The sequence below is a fragment of the Vairimorpha necatrix genome, chromosome 7 (genome assembly GCF_036630325.1).
Source record: "Vairimorpha necatrix chromosome 7, complete sequence".
NCBI lineage: Eukaryota > Fungi > Microsporidia > Nosematidae > Vairimorpha > Vairimorpha necatrix.
In genome coordinates, this window is record NC_088822.1 from 441,017 (window position 1) to 463,813 (window position 22,797).

Here is a 22,797-nt window from a genome sequence, read left to right on the forward strand (position 1 = left end):
GTATTTTTGAAAAAGATGTCTTCATCCTGTCAAATTCAATCTCCCAAAATGGAAACGCAACAAAATTAAAAGCGGAAATACATATTAAAAAACTCGACATTTAGATCCCGTTTTCAAAACGGGAAAGCATACGCTAGTAATATTATATTGTAATATTAGTTATACTATTTGCATAAACAAAATATGCATAAACAAATAAAATAAAATATGCATAATATTTATTTTATTTGTATCTGATTTTATTCCACTCTTTAAAGACATTCCTTCTGTCTGCTCTTAATATAAATTCATACCCACTTCCTCTATACACATTATTACTGAATATTAAAGGACACTGATCATTATAAACCCTCTTGACATATTTATTAAGTACAACATCATTATCAATATACACAATCTTAAACTCATCATCTAAGAGACTAAGTACTCGGTATAACTGAGGACAATGAGATTTACGGGCTATAAGAATCACATCTCTCTTCATAAAAGCAAAAGAAAAGAAAAAGAAGAAAAACATGAGAGACGAGTGTATGAGAAATTTATAAAGAAAAAACTTAAAACTAGAAGTTTTAAAAAAAAATGAAACAAAAACAGGGTATGGGAACAAACATTTCTATAGTCATTTATATGTATTTTATGTCTCGAGCCTAGGGTAGTTATCAGAGCCGAAATAATTATCGGCACTTTTCTTATTTTTTAGATCATTTTATGATTTTTTAGCAAATTGATCAGTGACTAATTTGCATGATTGTTTAATTTTCCGCATATGAAACTCAAACAATGTTCGCAGGCCGAAAACCACGGACCTAAACAACTTAGGGCTGGAATTAGCATTTGTGTAAAAAAAATATAAGAATATATAAATCATGTATAACTTCCTTTTAGATAATTTTTATTCCTTTAATAAAAGTAATCAAAACTCAAGAGTAGAATATTCTTGTTAAAATACTATAAAGAGGAGATTTGAATAGTAATTTTGACAAACAAGCAAGGTATAGGCTTAAAAAGAACCAAAAAGATTTTCTTGCAGATAATATACTCTTTCTGGGGATATTACTGGCTTACACAAAAGGGCATTAGTAGAGAGTATGGTGCAGTCCATGAAATTCAAACTTTACATAGTCAAAATTACCATGGACATAATCGTCCATATGGGCCATGTCAGCAAATTTATATATATTTTCAAGAAATATCGTGCGAGAGATTTGCAAAGGGTCCAATGTTTGTTCACAGCCAACCCCCCAAAATCAAAGAAACCCACCTACAAGCATATCTCATCCAAAAGGCCCTTTGAGCGGGGTATCGTCGACCATGTCGAAGGACATATTTGATTAATAACATCTATAGATGTATATTCTATGTATGCATTTACAAGTGTTATGAATATTAAAATGGCTTCAGGTTTTACTACATTTGAAAAATAATTATACTCGGTATTGTTTTACCAGTGAATATAGTGTGACAATGGTAAAGAATATTAAAATTCACTTTCATCCGAACTCTGTGAGCAGAACAAAATTTTACTAGTCCATGGCAGACCTAGGCATTCAAAAAGTCAAGGTCAAGTTGGGAGATTGAGTCAACCCTCTACTCGATATCTGCAAAACCATCTCTACGCAGAGTTTGGTATGGATTCTAAAAACCATGTCTTATTCAATGACACAATTGTTTATCAATACAACGTCAATGTACATTCTGCAACAAAAAATCTTTATTTGAATTATTTTATGGAGGAAAGGGATATAATACTTGTAAAAGCAGTAACTACGATGCTGAGGTCAGCGAAAAAGACATGAATCCTTTGTTTTTGCAAGAAAATTTATCTATGGCAGACGGAAAAATATATTTTAAGAATGACAAAAAATGTGTTCATAATTCTAAAAATGTTTTTGTTATAGTCGATAAAATAATCTTAAAAGAGGATTTTGCTACTATTTCTTTTTTAAAAAAGTCAAAATTAAACTCGTTTTATTCTGAACCATTAGAAGTAATAGAAATTTTGTCTAATAATTAATTCAAATGAAGTTTAATGATTCTGAAGAAATTGTGTCAATATATTTGGTAAAAAATTAATTAAGCTTTAATAATCCGAATTGTATTCCTTTATTTAAATTTATAAGTTAAACTACATATTTTTTAAAATATTGTATTATTCTTTTCTAGCGTTAATTTGATTCAATATACAAAGATGTACGATTAGTAGGCCGAAATGCTGTACTATCAATATTAGTCTTTGGTAGTTTGTTCTATTTTTAAAGATCAAAAAATTTTGCAAAAAATATCTAGATTTATTTTGTTCTAGACTAAACCTTAATATTTTTCAATTTATTGTTTTAATTATTATTTATAACTTTTCATCAATCACAAACTATCCTAAAAAATCACATAAAATAGATTGTTTAGGTGTAAATAGGTTGTAAATATGATTTCGTTTTACTAGTAAAATAAAAGTATAAAAATTGATAACAAACGACTTTTAAGAAGAAAAATATATAAATTAATTTAAGATAGGCATTTAAAAGAGATCCAAGCTGACATAAAAAATATTAGAAAATATGATAATGTTTTTTAATTAGAAGACTATATTGGAAGATAAAATATAATAAAAATAGAAAATAAATTAAAGGAATTTCTTATGAAAAATGTATTTATTTTTTTATATAAATTTTAGTTTTTTTACTAAATTGTAAAATTGAATGTAATATAATAAGTATTTGGCTCTAGGGCCTATTCCCGGGTATTTTTTTTGTTTAAAGGGTCCTCCCTTTAAACAAAAAAATTATAGAAAAAAAAAGAAATCTCAATTATTTATTTCGAATTAAAAATTTAAGAGAGTTAAAAAGGCGTCTTTATAGGCTTTGAAATCATGAGTTTTTAAATTTCTTCTCCTCCAAACATATTCTTCTATATACCCTGGCATTGAATAACCTGGTATTCCTTTCCTCGTTTTGATGTCCGATTTGAATTGAGACCACTTACATTCTATTAAATAAGTGTGGCCTCCATCAGCATTGGTGAATCCTTCCTCATGGTTCACGATTTTATGTACTCAGCCAATCCCAGCAACAGCGTATGGGTAGGATCTGTGCCCATCTGTTTTATTACAGACATAGGACTAATATTTTCAGAGAAAAAGTCATAGAAAGTTTCTTTTTTTCTATTTGGTAAAACTTTAAGAACTAGTTTTATAGTTTTTTCTTCCACTGCGCCAATTATCCAAGTAGCTTTACTAATTGAATCATACATTTCAGATGGTGACTTAATAAGTTTTTAGTTATTATAACACTCTCATCCACTTGTATTGGATGCTCTGGCCCCAATTTCTCCCATGTATTCTTTTATCTTCAGTTATTACTTCTATAATATTCCTTTTAATTCTTTTTATAGTATTTAAAGAAACCGAAGTATTTTTATTAATATTATATTCATAATATATTTCCAGCCATGAATATATTATAAATAAGTATTCGCTTGTGTCTATCTTTGGACTTGAAACTTTTAGCCCCTCAAAAACTGATTTGGATTTTCTACACAATAAGTTAGTACATCTGAATCGAAAACCGTTCGAATAAGAAATATCATGTTCCAAAACCATGCTCTCATAACATTTCGAGCATGTTTTAAATTCTTCAAGTAAGTCATGCCTTTGATAAAGGCCTTGACAGCTTTATTTGAAGAAAAAATGTCAGATCTTGAATTTCTTGGTTCTTCTTCAAAATTATTCATTTTTTAGGGGTTGTAAAAATTTCCCAGTTTAGGGCCTATTCCCGGGAAATGCCGTCTTTTTTACGTTCATTACCCGGGAATAGGCCCTAGCGCCAAGTATTTTTAAAAATGTTAAACAACTTCATAGAGCATTTTTATAGCTTCTTTTGGATATATTTTTTTAAAATAATTTCTTTTTTTTTGCAATTAGTTCGGCTCGTAAACCCACCTGGGCTCGCGACATTTAATAAATAATACATTTTTATGTATTTAACAAACAAATATTTCTTAATTAAAAAATATTTATAAATAAAACATTTCATCTGGTCCGAAAAAAAAGAATTTATAAAACAATAGACAAAAGATGCTACATAATGAGGCATCAAAATGAACTCACACAACTAACTTAATAATGTAAAACAAACCCAAGAAAGCAATTAGTTGTTGCATTCGACAAGAATATTATTAGAATGAAACTTTACAATAAAATTCAATGATTGTAAAGAGAAATTATCTAGAAGTAGAAAAAGTAAGCAAATATTTACAGATAAAAGGGGAAAGAAATTATCTTTATGCTCAAAATAAAAAACGCAGTCACAACTCGACGGGATGTGCGAGGAACGACAGATTCCACGAGAATTTTAATAAGAAATCTGATTATTAGTCCAAATTGAACCTAATTAGTTATATAACTTCTTGAGATATATTTTGAAGCATAAAGACCTTACGATTATATGTAGACGATTTAACAATTAACGTAGAATCCAAATAATAAACATAGGACATAAAATATTCAAAAATCAAACATATATAGAAAAAAAGTTATTCATATTTGACATACAACTTTAAGTTTAAGTCTTCTAGTAGTTCTAATCTTTCACCCACAGTATATTTTCCTCTGTAGATGAGTGCCGTCTTTTTAAGCCAAGGATATATTCTACAAAATCTTTATAAAGATTATGATCAAATATAAATCTTGGTTCTAAAGGTAAAACATATTTATACAAACTAAATAAGATAAAAAGTCGAACATACTTAATCTCATACATAGTTCGGAGTATATAAAAAATTATTTAATTCTAGTTGGAGCTTAATCAAAAATAAACAACAATAAAGATTATAAAATTGAGAAAATATTGTATTTTAGCATGTCAGCTCTATATAAATAATTTATTGAAATGATTTTTAATCAAGTTAGATATTTGTTGCACAGCCTGTCCTAAGATTCTTCTCTTCACGAACTATTTGATTTTGTAAAATTATTTATAGTTTTAAACGTCAACATTTCAGCTTCATTCTTCTTCTCCAACGACGCCACTTCTTTAACAGTCGCCATATTTGCTAGTGCGCTCACAGCTCTACGTTATCTTTCTCTCCTGCATCCTCTTGATCGTGTTCTTGTCGTCGTTTCAAAGAGATGGACCTTAGAGTCTTATTCAGCTAGCAGGTCAGCTTTATATATATAAATAGTTTTTTGAGTTAAATTTCTTTCTTCAGTTAGATATTTGTAGCACAGCTTGTCTCGGCATCGCTCATATATATATGTAATCATTAAAAATAATAATAATATAGCTTCAATTGGACAAATAAATAAAGTAGCTTGAAATATTTGGCCAAATAAATCAATATTTATCAGTCGCGTTTTGATAACTTGAAAACATCTAGATGAATTTAAGACGAATAGATTTTTTAATTGATCTTGGTGAAAAAAGGATAGCATCGAACAAAACTCATACACTAGAGATTGGCTTTCTGCAACATAAAATAGAAAAAAATAAACATTATTATCATAAATAAACATAAAATTGCGAATAGCTAGATCATCTGCATAAATATAAGATTAGGTAATCGTGTGTGAATACTCATAAAATGAATTTGTTGGCTAAAGACAGCTTTAGCTAACAATTCGCATATAGGGTGGGGTTCTTTGCCCCTTTTTTCATAAACGGAGGAAGGAAATGTGGATGAAGGAACAAAAATAAAAATTCGAACATTATTTCAAAAATATATCAAAAACAGAATACGAGGAATAACTTTGAAGCATGCACTACAGAAAATAAAGTTTGGCACTATTTGCAGACTTGTTTCTATTAGGTATAAATTTTTTTTTTTTTTGGGGGGGGACGACACTTGCCAGTATATGAACGTTTGGAACCCGCATTAAAAATTTGAAAGACCTCTTTATAAATAATGACAAAATTGGTAAGAACAAAATTTTTAAAAAAGTTGTGTTTTTGAATATGGAAATAAATTAAAGTTCATTCCAAAAAATTGCATAATACAGAACCAGCCTGTGCATTACTTGTTCTGTGGCTAGTAGAAATGCGGCTTTTCTTTTTAAGGTGATACAAGATAATGTACTATCAGTGCTATTGTGATCCTCTTCACTGATAAGCATATGATGCTGCATTGGACAAATCACTGGGATGAAGCACAGGACCGTGAAACACGACGTTAATTTTGTAAATTTTGTTGATCCTGAGACACAGTACTATACAAATTGAAATATTAAGGTTTTTTTCACCAAAATCTGCGGTCGAGACATGGAACAAGCAAGGACGGCGCAACTGTCTGTGCCCAGATCCTTTTGCTCCCTAAGGGAGACCCTTATAGAGAAACAAAAAAATTATAAAACCATTTTATTTTAAGAGTACTATGATAAAAAATATAAAACTCTTGAAACTCTTGGTATTTTATATATTGCGTACCTTCTATACCATTATATTCCCCCAAAAATCTGGAATTGCATTTTCTTCGATCTCTTTTTTAGCTATTATATCACATTTAAGATGTGACCAGAACCCACTATTAGATTTGTGGTCTCTCCTGCTTCATATTAAAGCCAGAATCATGAACTAAGATGCGATGATCAACGTCGTTAGATTCTACTGCTGCGGGATAAATTATTGCCCATCGATTATGTAAATCGTCAAGTTTTTATGTATTTTTTAAAAAAAACTACATCATAAGGCTAGTCCGGTTAGATACTATCTCGATTTTCAATTCTAACGTTCGTTTATATATTGTACCAACTTACCACGTACAGTTTTTGACTGTCAATATCTTTCTGATGTGATCGAACGATTTTCAATTCCAAAAACCGTTTAATCGGTACGTGTCACTTCTTCAAACCCTCCTATTTTTTTTAGCCCTGGAGACACTGGAAGCTGACACACGGGAATTTTTGTTTAAGTTTAGTGTAGACTGCTTTTTATTGAATGAATATAGAATATAAAAATATGTATGTATGGGCATTCGAAGCTTTGAATTGAAGTTTTATTAAAAATTTCCATTGATGTAGCACAACCCTTCTTCCCTTACACTTGAACTGGTGGCAGTCTATGTACAAATCGTTGGAGTTATTACGATAACAGGAACTTTTTACATTCCATGGTCATTTTTGTGAGATTTTCATCTACTAGCCAGCATATTGCCTTGTGTGGGTCTTGGAAGATTTTTGACCAACTGTCAAGAGGCTCCAGACATGCCAAAAGAGTAGAATATTTTTCAAAAAAATCACCTAAAACACAAAAAAGTTTATAGCTCAAGAAATGTAAATCCAAATGAAATTCAAATAAAATCGGAAATCTCTCTATTGGGGATACTGTTCGTAAAAAAACATCTCCCCACTTTACGGTCTGTGTCCGGATTCAGTACTTAAAAATAGGGAAAGTCCGGGCTCAGACCGTTGCGCTGCCAGGACTAACACTATGAGTACCTTTTACTGTTCCTCTGATCTTATCAAATATCTAAAAATCATCATCTTTTATTATCTAAAATAAATTGCCAAGTCTGTTTATCCATTTTTTTATTTTTCTCTATTTTTAAATTTTCAAAGCTGGTTCAAACGGCCATGTACCCTATTGAGTTGTATAATATTAATATGAACCTCAGTATTGGGATCTCGAAAGTGTAACGATTGGTTAATAATGTGATGTTCTTTGAATATGGTACCCAAAGAATGATAAGTCATTCATATCTCTAATTATAATACTCTCGTACTTACGGATTTTAATAATAGTGCCATGGGCGTTCCCCTATTCAATTTTTTTACATATATTAGTATTATTGTCGTTATATAGAACGTTCTATCACACCATACCCATCTTACTAGTTTACCTCTGTTATACTTATTTTTAATGTTTTTTTCGTTTCATATATTTTTATCATAATCTCTTCTTCGTCTATCTTGTTTAAAGATGGTAAATATTTATCATAAATGGTTATTTCTTTTAATTTTTTTTGATATAAAGGAAACGAATTTAAAGAACAACATAAAATTTTAAATACACAACGAGGATAACCAAGGATCCACAAATTAAGTGTCTGCAAAATTGTAATATGATCGAATCTAGAGTTTTTAAAAAAATTATCTTAACATATAGATACTGTGTTCATATAATCCTTCAAGAACATTATATGAGACAACCCTATTTACTTTGCAATCTAAATTTACCATTACACACTGTACACATGTGATTCTTTTTTTTGCTAAACAAAACATTATAGACTGTTTACATTTCTTCTCTCGTCATAATTCTTTCCTCCATTTTTTGTAAAAAAGGCCGAAACCATAATTGCAAATTTGTTAGCTTAAGCTGTCTTTGTCCAATTCGTTTATTTACTAAAAAAATAAAATATTTAAGAATAGAGAAAATAAAATATTTAGTACTCTAAGTTTTTTCAGGAAAATGTTGTGACCAAATTTAGTAATTTTAACAACACGTACTTAACTTAATATCCGTTTTTTATTAGTTCTACATCTAAATATTATGAGATGTTCCTTAATAATTTTGTATTTTGTAATGTTTTTGATATGTAAATCACTTTCTTCATTTAGTTCGTAGATAAATTATTACTATATCATTGTTGTGCGATATTGTGTCTACATTTCAATAAATTATATATTAGCTTATTATAATTTCTTTCTCTTTTCAAACATTATTTTTTTTCTTGTAAAAATCATAAGTGTTAAATAAAATTGTAATTAAGAGTAAATTTATAGATTGAATATTCTCAACATCCCTGCGCCTAATCTAGAACCGTGTGATGTAATTATATTTAGTACTTCTAACGACTATTACTTAGCCCTCAAAAAAGTGCATTTTTTATGTAAACTGACCATGGGCTGCGCTTTACTCTTTCGCGTCTTATTATCCTTTCTTGTATTGGTCTTTACGATACTTTTTTTTCCTATTTAATTACATAAAGTCTATAGGCATGGGATTATTCTTAAACATATCTTCCCAGGAATGGACCCGGATTTTATCCGTATATCTCAAAATCCAACTACAACACAATTTTTTTTTTAAATTTCTTCTTTGTTTAGTTCTTTTTATTTTTTGAACACTGGTGGTTCAGTGTCTTAGCACGATAACTTAAATGTGTACAGTGGGATTACTATTACACTCAATCTAACATCTCTTATGCCTGATCTTATTACAACAATACTGTTTTTCATAGCTTTTCTACCCCTTCACCTATTCAGGACCCCAGACTGATGCTAGCCATCACCTTCTCTTCTATAGATAATCAATCATCCCCATTTCAACACATATTGCATTTTGATACGTCTCACGCGCCGACGAAACTTACAACTCCTTCTATTTTTGTTTGGGTCATTAATTTTTTATTCTATAGCCTGTTAAAGATAATTGTAAGTTAAGAAAGCAATTTGTCTCTAAGGGCCCATTCCCGGGTATTTTTTTTCAGGGGGACCCTTAAAAAAAAGTATAGAAAAAACGAAGTTTTTTTTATTTATTTAAAATTTAAAGTTTTAATAGTGTTAAAAAGGCATTTTTATAGGCTTCAGAATCATGGGGTTTACAATTATTTCTATTCAAACATATTCTTCTATATAGCCTGGCATTGAATACCCTGGTATTCCTTTCCTCGTTTTAATGTACGATTTGAAATGAGGCCGCTCACATTCTATTAATAAGTGTGGACATCATCAGCATTGGTCAATCCTTTCTCATGATTCACGATTTTATGTACTCAGCCAATTCCAGCAACAGAGTATGGGTAGGATCTTTGCCCATCAGTTTTTATTACAGACATAGGACTAATTTTTTTAGAGAAAAAGTCAAAGAAAGTTTCATTTTTCTGTTTGAAATAATTTTAAAAACTAGTTTTCTGGTTCTTAATTCGACTGCACCAATTAGCCGAGTAGCTTTACTAATTGAATCGCACATTTCAGATGGTGACTTTAAAAGTTTCCTGGTACGTGACCGTTTGGAACCCGCATTGGGAAAATGAACCCGCTTTGAAATTTTAATGGACCCCTTTTAAAATCGGCAAAATTTACAAAAACACTGTTTGTTGAGGCAGATGAGCGTTTTAGTTACGAAATGTATTTATACATGGAAAACAAAGATAAGTTTATTTTGGAAACATTTAATGCTGAATCGGCGTGCGCCTTGGTCGTTTCTGTAACTAGTAGAAATACTGCTATTTCCTTGAGGTGATACAAGATCATGTATAACCTGTTTCTATAATGATTTCTAATTAATGGGTAGCATATGAGGCGACATTAGACAAGCAAAGGGTCGGAGAACAGTACTATGAATGACTCCATTGATGCTGTAACTCCTAGCGATTCTGAGACACAATACATAATAATTTAGTGTGTTTTGGCTCATTTCTAAAAGAAATATTCGATCTATACAAGGAATAAACCAGAACGAACATTATGAGCACCTTTTACAGATACTCTGGGCTTTTCATATTTCCCAAAATCAACGGATAAATTTTTTCTTTCATTATTTAAAATAAATCGTTAAGTCTCTTTTTTTATAATTTTTTTTATTTTTTCCTTTTTTTGAAATCTTCAAAGCGGTTTCATTTTCCCAATGCGGTTCTAAACGGTCATGTACCGTTTTCCTTCAATTATTACATTCTCATCCACTTGTATTGGGTATTCTGCCCCTAATTTCTCGCACGTTATCTTATTATCTTCAGATGCTACTTAAATGAAGATTCAATTTATTTTCTTATAATATTTAATGAAACAGACGTATTTTAATATATATTGTATTCATAGCTTTTTTTTGAGCCATGAATACATTATAGATAAGTATTCGCATATGTCTACCTAAGGACTTGAAATTGTTAGCTCCTCAAACCTCTAATTGATTTTCTAAAGAAAAAGTTAGAACATCTAAATCAAAACTAATAAATAAGTAGTGTCATGCGGTAAAACCATGCACTCGTTACAATTTGAGCATGATTTAAATTCTTCACGTAAGCCATGCCTTTGAATAGGCCATGGCAGCTTCTTTAGAAGAAAAAATCTCAGATCTTGAATTTCTCGGTTCTTTGTAATTTTTCATTTTTTGGGGGTTGTAAAAATTTCCCAATTTGGGGCTTTTTCCCGGGAAATGCCATCTTTTTTACGTCCATTACCTGGGAATAGGCCCCACACGCCGAAAAATGGATAGTGGGGTTTTTTATCGATCTGATTCGACAAACAATAATCATGATTGAATATATAATGACCTTATACTATAATTGCAAAATACAAAATTTCGAGCCTTGAAGTTTGGATTGTGAATCGTTTGATAAACATGACTTAATATCGAATAAAAGGTGCTTTTTTTATTCTTTAAAAGTTTTTTCAAAAAATATTGACCCTTAAAAATGAAAAATTTGAACGTTAAAATTTCTGATCAAATACTGAAAAAGCGCGAAAGTGAAAGTCAAGGCATTACAAGGGCCTTTATACAGTTTAGACTTATTGATCGAGCTAATGTGTTGATTTAACAAAATATATGTCTTAAATGCAGTGAAATGGTGAAGCTATTAATTTTTAATGAGAGAATTTAGAAGAACAGTATACAGTTGTACGACTATAAGCGGAGTGCAAAATTATCAGTCAATAAAGTATTCAAGTTGACTTTGAACAATCACTGCGAATTAATATTTTTAATCTACGCAGAAGTTACTTTTTACATTATAAGTGAAACAGGCGTATCTCCTTGAGGGGGTTTATGCATAAAAACAACGGAGATAAATTTTTACAACAAAATTGTCTTGAGGTCTTATTATTGAAAGATCAGCTAAAATTGTTCAAGTTGATGAGTCTGTTATTTGTAAAAGATGTTAATTAGGATATTCAACAAGTTCAAAAGATTCGATTCCTGACATAATATGGATATTAGGCATAATAGAAGATGATAATACCATAAACTTTCAAATCACAGGAGGTGAGAATAGAACCGTCGAGTGTTTGGTAGAGGCTTTTCTGTGTAAAATAGGTATAGGTATAATTATACATATTGATGATGATCCAAGTTATCCAGGCGTGGCACGAAATCTTTGTCTCGGGCATAGGGCTGTGAACCGCCCCATCGGGTCTAGATCTTCAGATGGAACCTATACTGATTATATCGAGCATTTGGTCGCAGGTAACATTTGGAAATGACCAAAGAACATTAAATTGAACCTAAAGAGATAGTATTTGCTTATTGAAATTATGTTGTGTAAATGTTTTTGAAAAGAGGACGATTAAAATGAGTTTTTGATTGTGATATTGTTACACAATCTAATTTATTCAACTAAGTTGTATTTCTACTATTTTTTGCAGATTTCTTATTGTCTTCTTTTTTTCATTTTTTCTACTACAAGGGAGGAAGTCTTGGAGTCCGATCGAATACCAAAGAAGCACCAAATAAACTATATAAATTTGTGTAAACCATCTGTTTAAGAAGAATACGTACAATCAATCGTATAAAGGAAGGCTTTTGAGACTATCTCTTTGCTTCGAGTAAAAAATAGAGTTTGAAGATGACGGAGAGAAATAAGAGGCGCAATTTGAGTACTCTCTGCTAATTTTTGTTCAAAAATTGAACGGTATAATAAGGATAGTAGTAATTATTTTAGCTTAAAAGTACAATTAATAGTACAATGTATTAAATCCTTTGAAAAATAGAATATTTAAGTTACATGTGCAGATGTGGTTAATAAACATAAAACCAAGATCAGGTAAAGTTTAAATTGTTAAACTTTTAACTATATAACATTTAGATGAAATTCTAATGAAAAACACATATTTTATTTTAAACGATAAAATAATGAAATAAAAGAAAATTAATTTTTATTAGAAATTTTTTTTCTCAATGACTGTACTTCGGTCTCTCTCTTCTTTGATCGCAGCTTTCATAATTGCAAGCCATCCCATAAAACACAAATTCAATGCAAAACAAGGAAGAAAAACAAATATACCCGTTATTCGAATAATTTTACCAAACTTAAAAGTTAGAGCGATACTATTACTGTAAAGACTTTCTGTAAAATCGAATTCCCTATAAGTAAAAAAATATCTAAAAACGCAATTTAAACCGAATAAATATGGCCAAACTTTGCATATAAAATTTCCAGAATACGCTAATACAGAGATACTTTTTTCCAAAAGCCAATGAAGAGGTTCTTTCTTACCTTCATTTAGATCATTCTTTTCTCCATTTTTAGATGACTTATCTCTGGAAACGGCATTTTCTCTTCCGGTGGAAACATGGTTGGTTGATAATAGTACATTTAAATCCTTCGACTTAAAAAAAACTCCATTATTATGATTAGATTCTGATGTCGACGCTCTTATGTTGCTTCCTTCAACTAAAGGAAGTATTAAATGCAACATTTTAAGGCAACAAAGCGAAGATCTCATTAGGGGGATGAATAAATTTTTTAAATAAAAATCAGTTTTATTGATTGTTTAAAATTTTTTGAAATTATTTGGTGATTAATTAAAAAATTAACAAAAGTCAGCTTTATGTCGCAAACTACGATATGGCGTTTTTTTGTTTTCCACTCATTTTTCGAAAAATGGAGTAATGAAAACGTTGAGGATGCTACAAAAATAATTTTTTTTTTTCAAATATGTATAAATACAAAAAAGATTTTCTTAATAATATTCATAAACATCATATACATACACACGCTAAGCTAGAAATTTTCTTTATGATAAAAAGTGGTCTTATTTAACTTTTTTTTAACGTTTAGTCAAATGAATTATTCGATTAAGAAAGAGAATGAACATAAAGCAATTGTAAAAAAAGAATTTTTTTATTTGAAAACTTATATTAGGATAGTTCCCCGTCAAAATTTCATTTTCCGTTTAATTCTGTTAATAAGAACACAGGCCTCTCTTTATACTTTTATTTATTAATTATATAATGTGCATTTTTGCTTTGTTTTGGTCAAAAAAATTAGTTGTAAAAGATTTATAATTCTTTTTTTGTCATTGATCTTTTCTCCATTTTTGAAAAAAAGGAAAAAACAAAAAAAACCCATATCGAAATATACGACTTAAAGCTGTCTTTGGTCAAATTCCACTTACATCCCCATTAGATATATATACACCAATTTTTAAAAAATTTCCCTTTTTTTTACAAAACCAAAATGTAAAAAAAGGAGGAGAAAATAAATAATTTTTAATCACAAAAAAAAAAGTTTTATTAAGTTCTAATTTGATCATATTATAAGTAAAACATAAGAATAAAACAAATTCAAGTATCATTTTTTCTAAATTGTGTTAATTTATATGTCAAAATACATAAAAAAAATTTATTTTCTTATGTCATTATAATTAGATTCTAATGCTTATAATAATGTTTTCTTTTTTTTTGCTTTTTAAAACAGATTTTAGATTTGTTTATATTTTTTTTTACTATGTAAAAAAAAATTAGTATTTTTGTAAATTTATTAGTTTTTAATAGACAGAAGAAGATTCAAAATCCCATATTAATGTTCTTTAAATCATTCAAATGTTTTTTTATAACATAAAAGATGTAAACAATAAGTAAATAACTGCTATACAATTAATTAAATGAATTAATATTAATATATGATTTTACATATTTTTAAGTTATAACATTATAATTTAGTTTTGTTAAATGTTCATTTTATATATATATAATATTATTTCTTATTACTATACATAAAATGTATAATAAGTACAGATTTAATCAAGTAGATAGTAAAATAAAAAAACAAAAAAAAAATAAAAAAACGAAAATATAATTTGTTTGTTTTTAGTTATTTTCTTGTTTTATCAAAAAATTTTTTTTTTGAGATTTTTCTCCTTCCCGCTCTGTTCGCTTTGAATTTCGAAAATCAGGAATATTTTTTAAAAATTGGTATTTATATATGTAGGGGGGAGGGTGTAAAGTGGAAATGCTCCCTGTCTTTACCAAGGAATCCTAATGGTAAGCGATGGTTTACCGCATGACTAAAAAGAAAATCAAATCAATCAATGAATTTCCATGATTTTTTTCATTTAATTTTTAATACGGTGATAAATTTTTACTAAATCCCGTGTTAATCACAAAAATATCAGTATAAAAGAAAAGAGGAATATTAATTAGATTATTTATCAGTATCGTGTAAAATTTCTCTGATTCTTTTCGCTTTAAACTCCTTTTATTTAGTTATTTCGTTTAAAAAATATCAATATTGATACTCCTATTACTGTTTTGTGTATTAAATGTTTAAAGTTGTACCCATTATGAATTTACTGACATTGTTTTTTCTAACATTTATTATAGGAAGCAAACCTGGTGAAGAAAATCGAAAAAGTAAAAAGAATGTTTGCAACCTCCAAAACACCAATAAACCTACAAAACAGTTGGATGATATTAATGAGAATGTCGATTTTAAATCACAAAAAATGCTGGTAAATCACGTAACTTCTAAACATTTATCTGCAATTTCCAGTTATTTTATAACTCATAAATTGCATAAAGAAGAATATATTGGTTTACTAAATGATATAGCCGAAAAGATCATGCATGATAAAATTTATAATGCACAGTCTTTTCTTAACATTAGCGAAAAAAATATGCGAAAAAAGGAATTAACTGAGTTAATCGAAAAATTTGCAATATTACATGATAAAAAATTTTATCTCAATAAAGAAGAAATAATTAATCCTTACAAAAGTGAAGTAAAATATACATTTATTACCGAAACTTTTACATGTAACTACAAACTATATGAATGGTTTATGGACACGCTTGATATAGACGAAATATTTCTAGTTACTTACAATAAAAATGAGATTCAAGTGGAACTGCTTTAAATATATGTAAAGTATATATCGTTAATTTTAACGAGACAATCTAAATAAATCATTTTATTTATTTGAGATATTTTTTGAATGAATTTTTACTCCATATTAAAAAAGGTAGTAAAATGTTGTTTAAATTATTTTATTATTCGTGAAAATACTAGTCAACGATGGCAAATGTTAAGGAAAATTACATAACATGTAAGCTACATACAATGGTGGCTATTAAAAAACAGGGGGTAGAAATTGTTTTATTGACCAGATTTAGAAACATATTATCAATCAAGTATAAGGAATAGAAAAAAAATTATGTAAGAATTGAAGGACTAAAGATTTTGAACCCCTCCGATTAATATTTTGGGATACTTACACATTTTCAAATCTCTTTAAACTGCCTATGAGCAAAACAATGCTGTATTGATTCGATTTTGCCTTCAGGCAAATAGATTACTAGCTTGATTTATGACTCGTCCGGAAATATCATAGCAGGTGTAATCAATGTAGCGGGGGAATAACACAGATTGGCATCTTGTACTAATAAGTAAAACTTTTTCTGTGATTTGCATTTCGCATACGTCCCCTTCTGCTGACACATTACAAACCCAAATTTTTATGGTACCGTTGTTGACTTCTCATTCGCAAGTTTCGGCCACGTATTACAATTCACAGAGATTTTTTACACAAGCTCCCGTATTACTGTATTACTACGCCTTGTCACTTCAATAATTCGGCACGATCTTATCCAAGAGTGTACCAGCTAAATACTTTCTATTATCTAAGTATTACATTACTTGTATAAGAGTAGAATTTAACAAATTTTTCTAGACTTTAGGTTATGTTTTTAACTAATAACAAATTCTCCTTGACTACTACACAAGTTTTATGAATCAACTTGACAATTTCGTAGACCTGTCTTTTCTTATAGAAAGATTTAACACTTTTTAATAACAAAAAACCTTTTGATGTTTGTCTAGACTAAAATCGTTTTTATTGTATTACACAATTTTTGCGACCATTAAGCCCTTTATACTGGTACCTACGAGGAAAATATCGCAAGATATGCTTTTTTATGATAACGCATAGATCTTTTATATTGCCGCCATTGATATATCAAGAAGAAACTAATTCCGTGCAACTAGTTATAGTAACAAATAAATAAAAAACAAAAAACGTTTATTGTGCATGTGATTAAACTATATATATTTATACTGCTCAGGTTATAAAGCAAAGGCTTTCGCGTCTACCGTTCTCAACTTTGGAGCTTTTTAGATATAGTGTGTAAATCCATAATTGGGGTTCAGAAATATAAGAATATATAACATACCCACTCCAAGACGGTTAGTCTACTACTTCATCATCAACCCCAAGCAGATCTATTAAGTAACAACGCCTCTTCTCAACTAATCGTCCATTCATAAATTTCACTACAAGAGAATCCCCTAAACACACAATCCTAATGATTCCGATATCTTAAAACCTACCTTTTTCATACTTATTAAGCCCTTTTAAAGTTTAACTCTTCACAAGTCGCACTCTCTGCCCTTCGACGAACTTGTCTCTATATTCTTTTTAAACCGCTTACCATATTCTCCCTCTGGTCCATTTCTCAGCATTAAATTGCCCGTATTATCTTTAACTGCCTCAAATGGTGTGCATCTTAGATCTTCATGAAAACTATTATGTATATCTCAAGTGCTTTCATGACTCTTTCTTTATAGTATTTTCGAGATTCCTTCTTATAACCGATTACTCAACGTACCAATGACTCTTTCAACTATTCCATTGCTTCTATGTGATTATATCCAATTTTCTGCATAACTCTATAAATTCCTCATTTTAAATTTTCTTCCCTGTCTGATATGATTTCTTCTGGTCTTTTACCATTTCTACAAAAATTTTCTATAAATCCAGTTATCGAGCTAGTACTCTTCTCTTTCAACACTCAACCACACGCGACTCTCGTATAGTAATCAATAGCCACTAGAACAAATTTACCCAAATCTCTATAATCGATTAAATCTATTGCCACCTTTTCTAGGTATCTACTTGTCACAATAAAATCGCATCCTCCTGATTTTTTCCTATTGTATTTTTGGCATTTTTCACATTTTTTTATCATCATCTTTATATCTTCGTCAAATCCCCGCCAATATAGCCAAACTTCATAACTAAATAGACACTTCCTAGTCCTCAGTGGGCATGTTTTCGTGGTACCTCTTCATTGACTCTAACCTATCACCTACTGCAGGTATTTCTGCTCTACAACCAAGTCAAAATCCCAGTAATTTCTGTCCCCGACCTTTTCGACGTGTTTTGATCTTTTCCCCGCTATCTGATCCTCTGTTCTTTGTCTAATCATTTCTCTTTCGGTTCATTTTCCTAATGGATTCTGCTCAATCCTCAGCAAAAACCATCTAATCGGGCTGCCTATACTCAATCTCAAAATCAAACATTTGGATCATCTCTATCCCTTAGTTAAATCTATTAATATTAAAACATGGCCTTCTTTTTTATTTCTGCTAAAGCCTTATGATCAGTTTAAACCCTAGACCTTCGCTATCTTAATTCATACTCAAACTTCTTTATGCCCCAATATATGGCATACGTTTCTTTCTCGCTAATTCCGTATCTAGTTTCAGTCGGAGTAGTTTTTCTTTGATGCCCATTGTACCGGCCCCCATTCCTCTTTTTCATTTTTCTGCATAAGTACAGCTTCCATACCAATATTAATCGCATCCGTTCTTAATTAAAATGTTTTCTCGTAATTAACAATCCTCAATTTCCCTAAATTCTTGAGCCCAATTTTCATATTCTCAAATTTAATATCAAACTCCCCAGTCCAATTCATACTTTTGTTTTTCCCTCTTGAGCAATCTGTCATATGTAACGTTTTCTTTGTGTAGTTCTTTATAAATCCTCTTAATTAACCACTTAATCATAAAAATGTTCATACTTCGGTTACATTTTGCGGCTTCGGAAATTCTAATGCTTCATTCTTTTTTATCTCTGATGGCATCATATCCTGCCCATTCAATGTTACTCCTAATAATTTAACTTCAGATTGACGATACTGTATCTTCTTTGAGTTTAATCTCATGTTATTCTCTTCTAACAGTCTCATTGCCTCTAAAAACAATTTGTCGTGTTCTTCTCTAGTCTTGGCTTATATCACAATATCATCCATGTAAACTTCTATTCCTCTTCCCAAATACTTCTCAAAAATCTTATTCATAATCCTTTGCATGATCTGTGGCAAATTTAACCCCATGACCATGCTGTTCCACTCGTATATTTTCTTATCAAACTCAAACGCGGTCTTATGCTTATCCGCTTCTTCTATCTCAACCCCATAAAAAGCTTCTTTAAGGTCAATAACACTCATAATCTTAGAGCCTTGCGTAAACCTAATAATATCCCTGATGTTACACAGCTCATATGGATCCTTCTCTACTAAATCGTTCAGGGCCATAAGATTACTGACCAAACGTATGCTCCCATCCGGCTTAACTATAGCCTTTATCGGATTCCGCCATTCAGAGGTTGATCTTTTAATTACATTTCTTTTCTCTAAATCCTCCAAGTGCTTCATTAATTCGTTTTTATGCGCTTGAGGGGTTATCTGTCCCTTCCTAACGACTTTTTTCCCTGCTTCTGTCTTGATTTTACATTTCTCTATTTTACAATACTTAATTTTTCCCTTATTTTCGTCAATCACGTTTTTAAATTTTTTTTCAACATCTTCTAAAGTCAGTCCCTTGAATGTTGTCGTCTCATAACTTCTCTTCTTAATGTCTTTAACAATTCCAGTTCGTTTCCATAGTGAACCTGGCCTAACTTCTATCTGTTTCTTTTGCCTTTTACCAGCCCACGTATTCATGTAATATTTTCCGTCGCTGCCGTTGTTGTCCTCTTGCTATATCTTCTCTCATTCTTGTTTATTTCTCTCCTCTCTGTATCTATTATAACATCTATTACTTTTATGTCCTAACCTTTCACAATAAAAACATCACATATACCTCACATACCGTCTCCTACGCTCTATCTCCTCTGTATATATTTCTTTCGTCAACTTCTTTGTGACCACTTCAATCATTCTAAATCTCTTCTCTATCTTCATAATCTTTTACAATCTCTTTTGGGCGTGTTCATATCATGATGATCCTCTAAACTTATATTCATAACCATAAAATTTTCAGCTCCTTGCTTCCCTTTAAAAGTAATTTTCTTCAAATCTTCATCGCTTCTACACTCGATAACTCTGATCTCATACATAATAATCTCATATTCTTGCAATAATTTACTGGCCTCTTGACCACAGCCAACACTTGTATACTCACGATTTGGTATCGCCCTCATGTTTTATTCTCCATGATTGGGGTTCAAAAATATAAGGATATATAACACTAGATACAATTTCTATAGTACACAGATAAAAAATCTTTTATTTTTTTTTAATTGTCGTATTCATGTTTGAAATTGTGGTATTGTAACTATCACAAACAAATTACTATTATTTCTTTAAAATTTTTAGCCTCGCTCCACAACAATTTAAGAGATGAGACAAGACAATTGAAACATTTATAATTATTACCTTAGGATACAACCTAGGAAGGGCGAGGATGCTAGGGAAAACATAAATTTCATATATTATCCAACCACCCATCTAAATCTTATGAAGGCATATAAATTTAATTGCATCATTTTTGCTCAGATGTAACTCCTCTAGGTTTTGTCAGAAATCATGAATTTAAACTTTTAATTATTAATAAAAAAACAGCTTAGAAGTTGGCGTTTATTTTTTCTGTTTGAGCAGGATATTTTACAACTGTAATATACGGGTGCCGAACAAACAAAAAAAGACATTAGTACTTTTGCAGTTTATAATTATGGGCTAAAATCAGCTTTAGTGTAAAAAAAATGGGAGGTCAAAATTTTTAAAAAATTGCCCCTTTTTTTAAAAAACGAAGGGAAGAGAAAACTTCAGAAAAAAAATAAAATATAATTAAGATATAAAAATGCATGAAAATTAACTTTAAAATAAATACCATATATCAAAAACATAATTTTAATAATGCTTTGAAGATGTCTTCGCTCTCATTTCTTTTTATCATATATAGAACTAAATATATTTCAGCAAATTCATATGTTCTACACCTATTGGGTATAGAGGCTTTTAAAGACCTCTAATTTCTTTCGATGGTGTTTGTATGCACACCTGTCTCTCTGTCTCTAAATGTTTGACTGTGATTTACAGTTCTATGGTCCGCGTAATGGCTTTTTAACGTTATATAGGCCTTCCACATATCGGAATGAATGATAGATTTCAAATTTACATGCTTAAATAAGATCGGCAGCAATGTATCCTTGTTTCTTTTATTTATTATGATAAATATTATCTTCTTTTCTGTTGTTCTTTCTACCATCCCAAAACACCAAAATCCTTTAACTAATTTTCCCCTGTGGTATTTATTCTTACATATTTTAATTTCGTCGATCTCCACTATGATATTTTCGCCTCCTATTTGCAATGTTTTATTTATATATTTTTCATAAGTTTTTAATTTATATAATTTCTCAAGTGTAGCGCTTACATTTTGCATATTACAGTCCAAAATTTTAGAAATATGCGCTATTTTAAGTCCCATTGTCCATAGATTAACAATTTTCAGCATAAGAATATGATCTATCTTACTATTTGAAAATAGAGTATTATTCCAAATTGAAAATCTTTGGCCGCATTTGGGAAATTTACATCTCAAATAAAATGTTTCGTTAGATACTCTAGATGTATCCCAGCCACAAATTGAACATTTCTGTTTATATTTCTTTCTTAGCAGATGTTCATAAAAATCTTCAATTTCTTCTTTACTCAGCATTCCCTTCGTTTTTTAAAAAAAGGGGCAATTTTTTAAAAATTTTGACCCCCATTTTTTTTACACTATAGCTGATTTTAGCCTAATTATGTACACAGTAAACATCCTTTATTTTATTACCATTATTTACTTGGGGTTGAAACATTTAAATAGTTGTGTATTAAAGGAATCATCAATTGAAGGCGGGTTTAGCTTAGAATATTTATAAGTTTGTCTCATATCTGTACATTATTTTTATTATCTTGTAGGAGGTTAAAAAATTGAACATTTTCCTCTTAAAACATATTTGGAAAAATTAGGAGAATGAATTTGAAAAAATTTTATCTCATATCTAAGGGAAATAGGCCAATGGAGTCTGTAATTTGACATTATTTATTATCACATATTTTTTTATTGTAGAGCAAAATATAAATTTAATAAATAATTTGATTATTGTGCATTATATGTCTGACTTCTTTTAAAAAAATCCAGTTTAAAAACTTCTATTAAAATATTATAGTAATCATTTAGAAATTTTTTAACCTGTCCGAAAAAAATTGTAAAAAACAAATTAACACCTAAAATGCAAAAATCGCCAATGTATTCAATTGGCACAAAATATTTTTTAAATCTTTTCTACGATATATAACTGTATATAATTCAAATAAAAAAAAATAAGATTAATAGAGGATTCAAGTATCATATTATCTCTTTTATACTTTTTCTAACCGAAATTGGAAAATCGAAAATAAATAAAAAATTTAACGTAAATGCATAAATTTTACTTTTAAAACAGCAAAATACGCTAATGTATATTAATATATTTGAATTGAAGATGCTTTATGGCTAAAGAGATATAATTTATATCTTGCTTTACGCGATCGTTTATTGAATTTTGAGAGATTAAAATTACGATTTATAATTTTTTTTTAACCCCCAAATATGAATTTTTTAAATTTTATAAATTTTTTTTTTACAATTTTATTTGTCAAAACTAGTAATCCATTCTATGATACCATATCAGATAAAATGAGAATTTCTTTTAAGACTAAAGAGTATTGCATGTTTAATAATTGTAGACGCTATTGGAAAGCGACAATTTGTTACGACGACAGTAGACAGGTTATTAATTGCGATATAAAATTAGATGATGTTTTTTTGAGTATACCAAACTTA

The 22,797-nt window shown here is 29.6% G+C and overlaps 3 protein-coding genes across 3 annotated transcripts; 1 reads left to right on the forward strand and 2 right to left on the reverse strand.

The window, feature by feature from the left end:
- Window positions 1–223: 223 nt before the first annotated feature.
- Window positions 224–484, reverse strand: VNE69_07038 (uncharacterized protein; the record flags this gene model as incomplete). Its single annotated transcript, XM_065474042.1, has 1 exon — window positions 224–484. The coding sequence occupies one exon, from the start codon at window positions 482–484 to the stop codon at window positions 224–226; it is 261 nt and encodes an 86-aa protein (XP_065330114.1).
- Window positions 485–12,802: 12,318 nt separating this feature from the next.
- VNE69_07039 (putative SP-containing membrane protein) lies at window positions 12,803–13,369 on the reverse strand (the record flags this gene model as incomplete). The annotated part of the gene is made up of 1 exon (XM_065474043.1): window positions 12,803–13,369. The coding sequence occupies one exon, from the start codon at window positions 13,367–13,369 to the stop codon at window positions 12,803–12,805; it is 567 nt and encodes a 188-aa protein (XP_065330115.1).
- A 1,839-nt stretch (window positions 13,370–15,208) lies between these two features.
- VNE69_07040 (uncharacterized protein) lies at window positions 15,209–15,781 on the forward strand (the record flags this gene model as incomplete). The annotated part of the gene is made up of 1 exon (XM_065474044.1): window positions 15,209–15,781. One exon carries the CDS (start codon window positions 15,209–15,211, stop codon window positions 15,779–15,781), a length of 573 nt encoding a protein of 190 aa, XP_065330116.1.
- Between the last annotated feature and the right edge of the window lie 7,016 nt (window positions 15,782–22,797).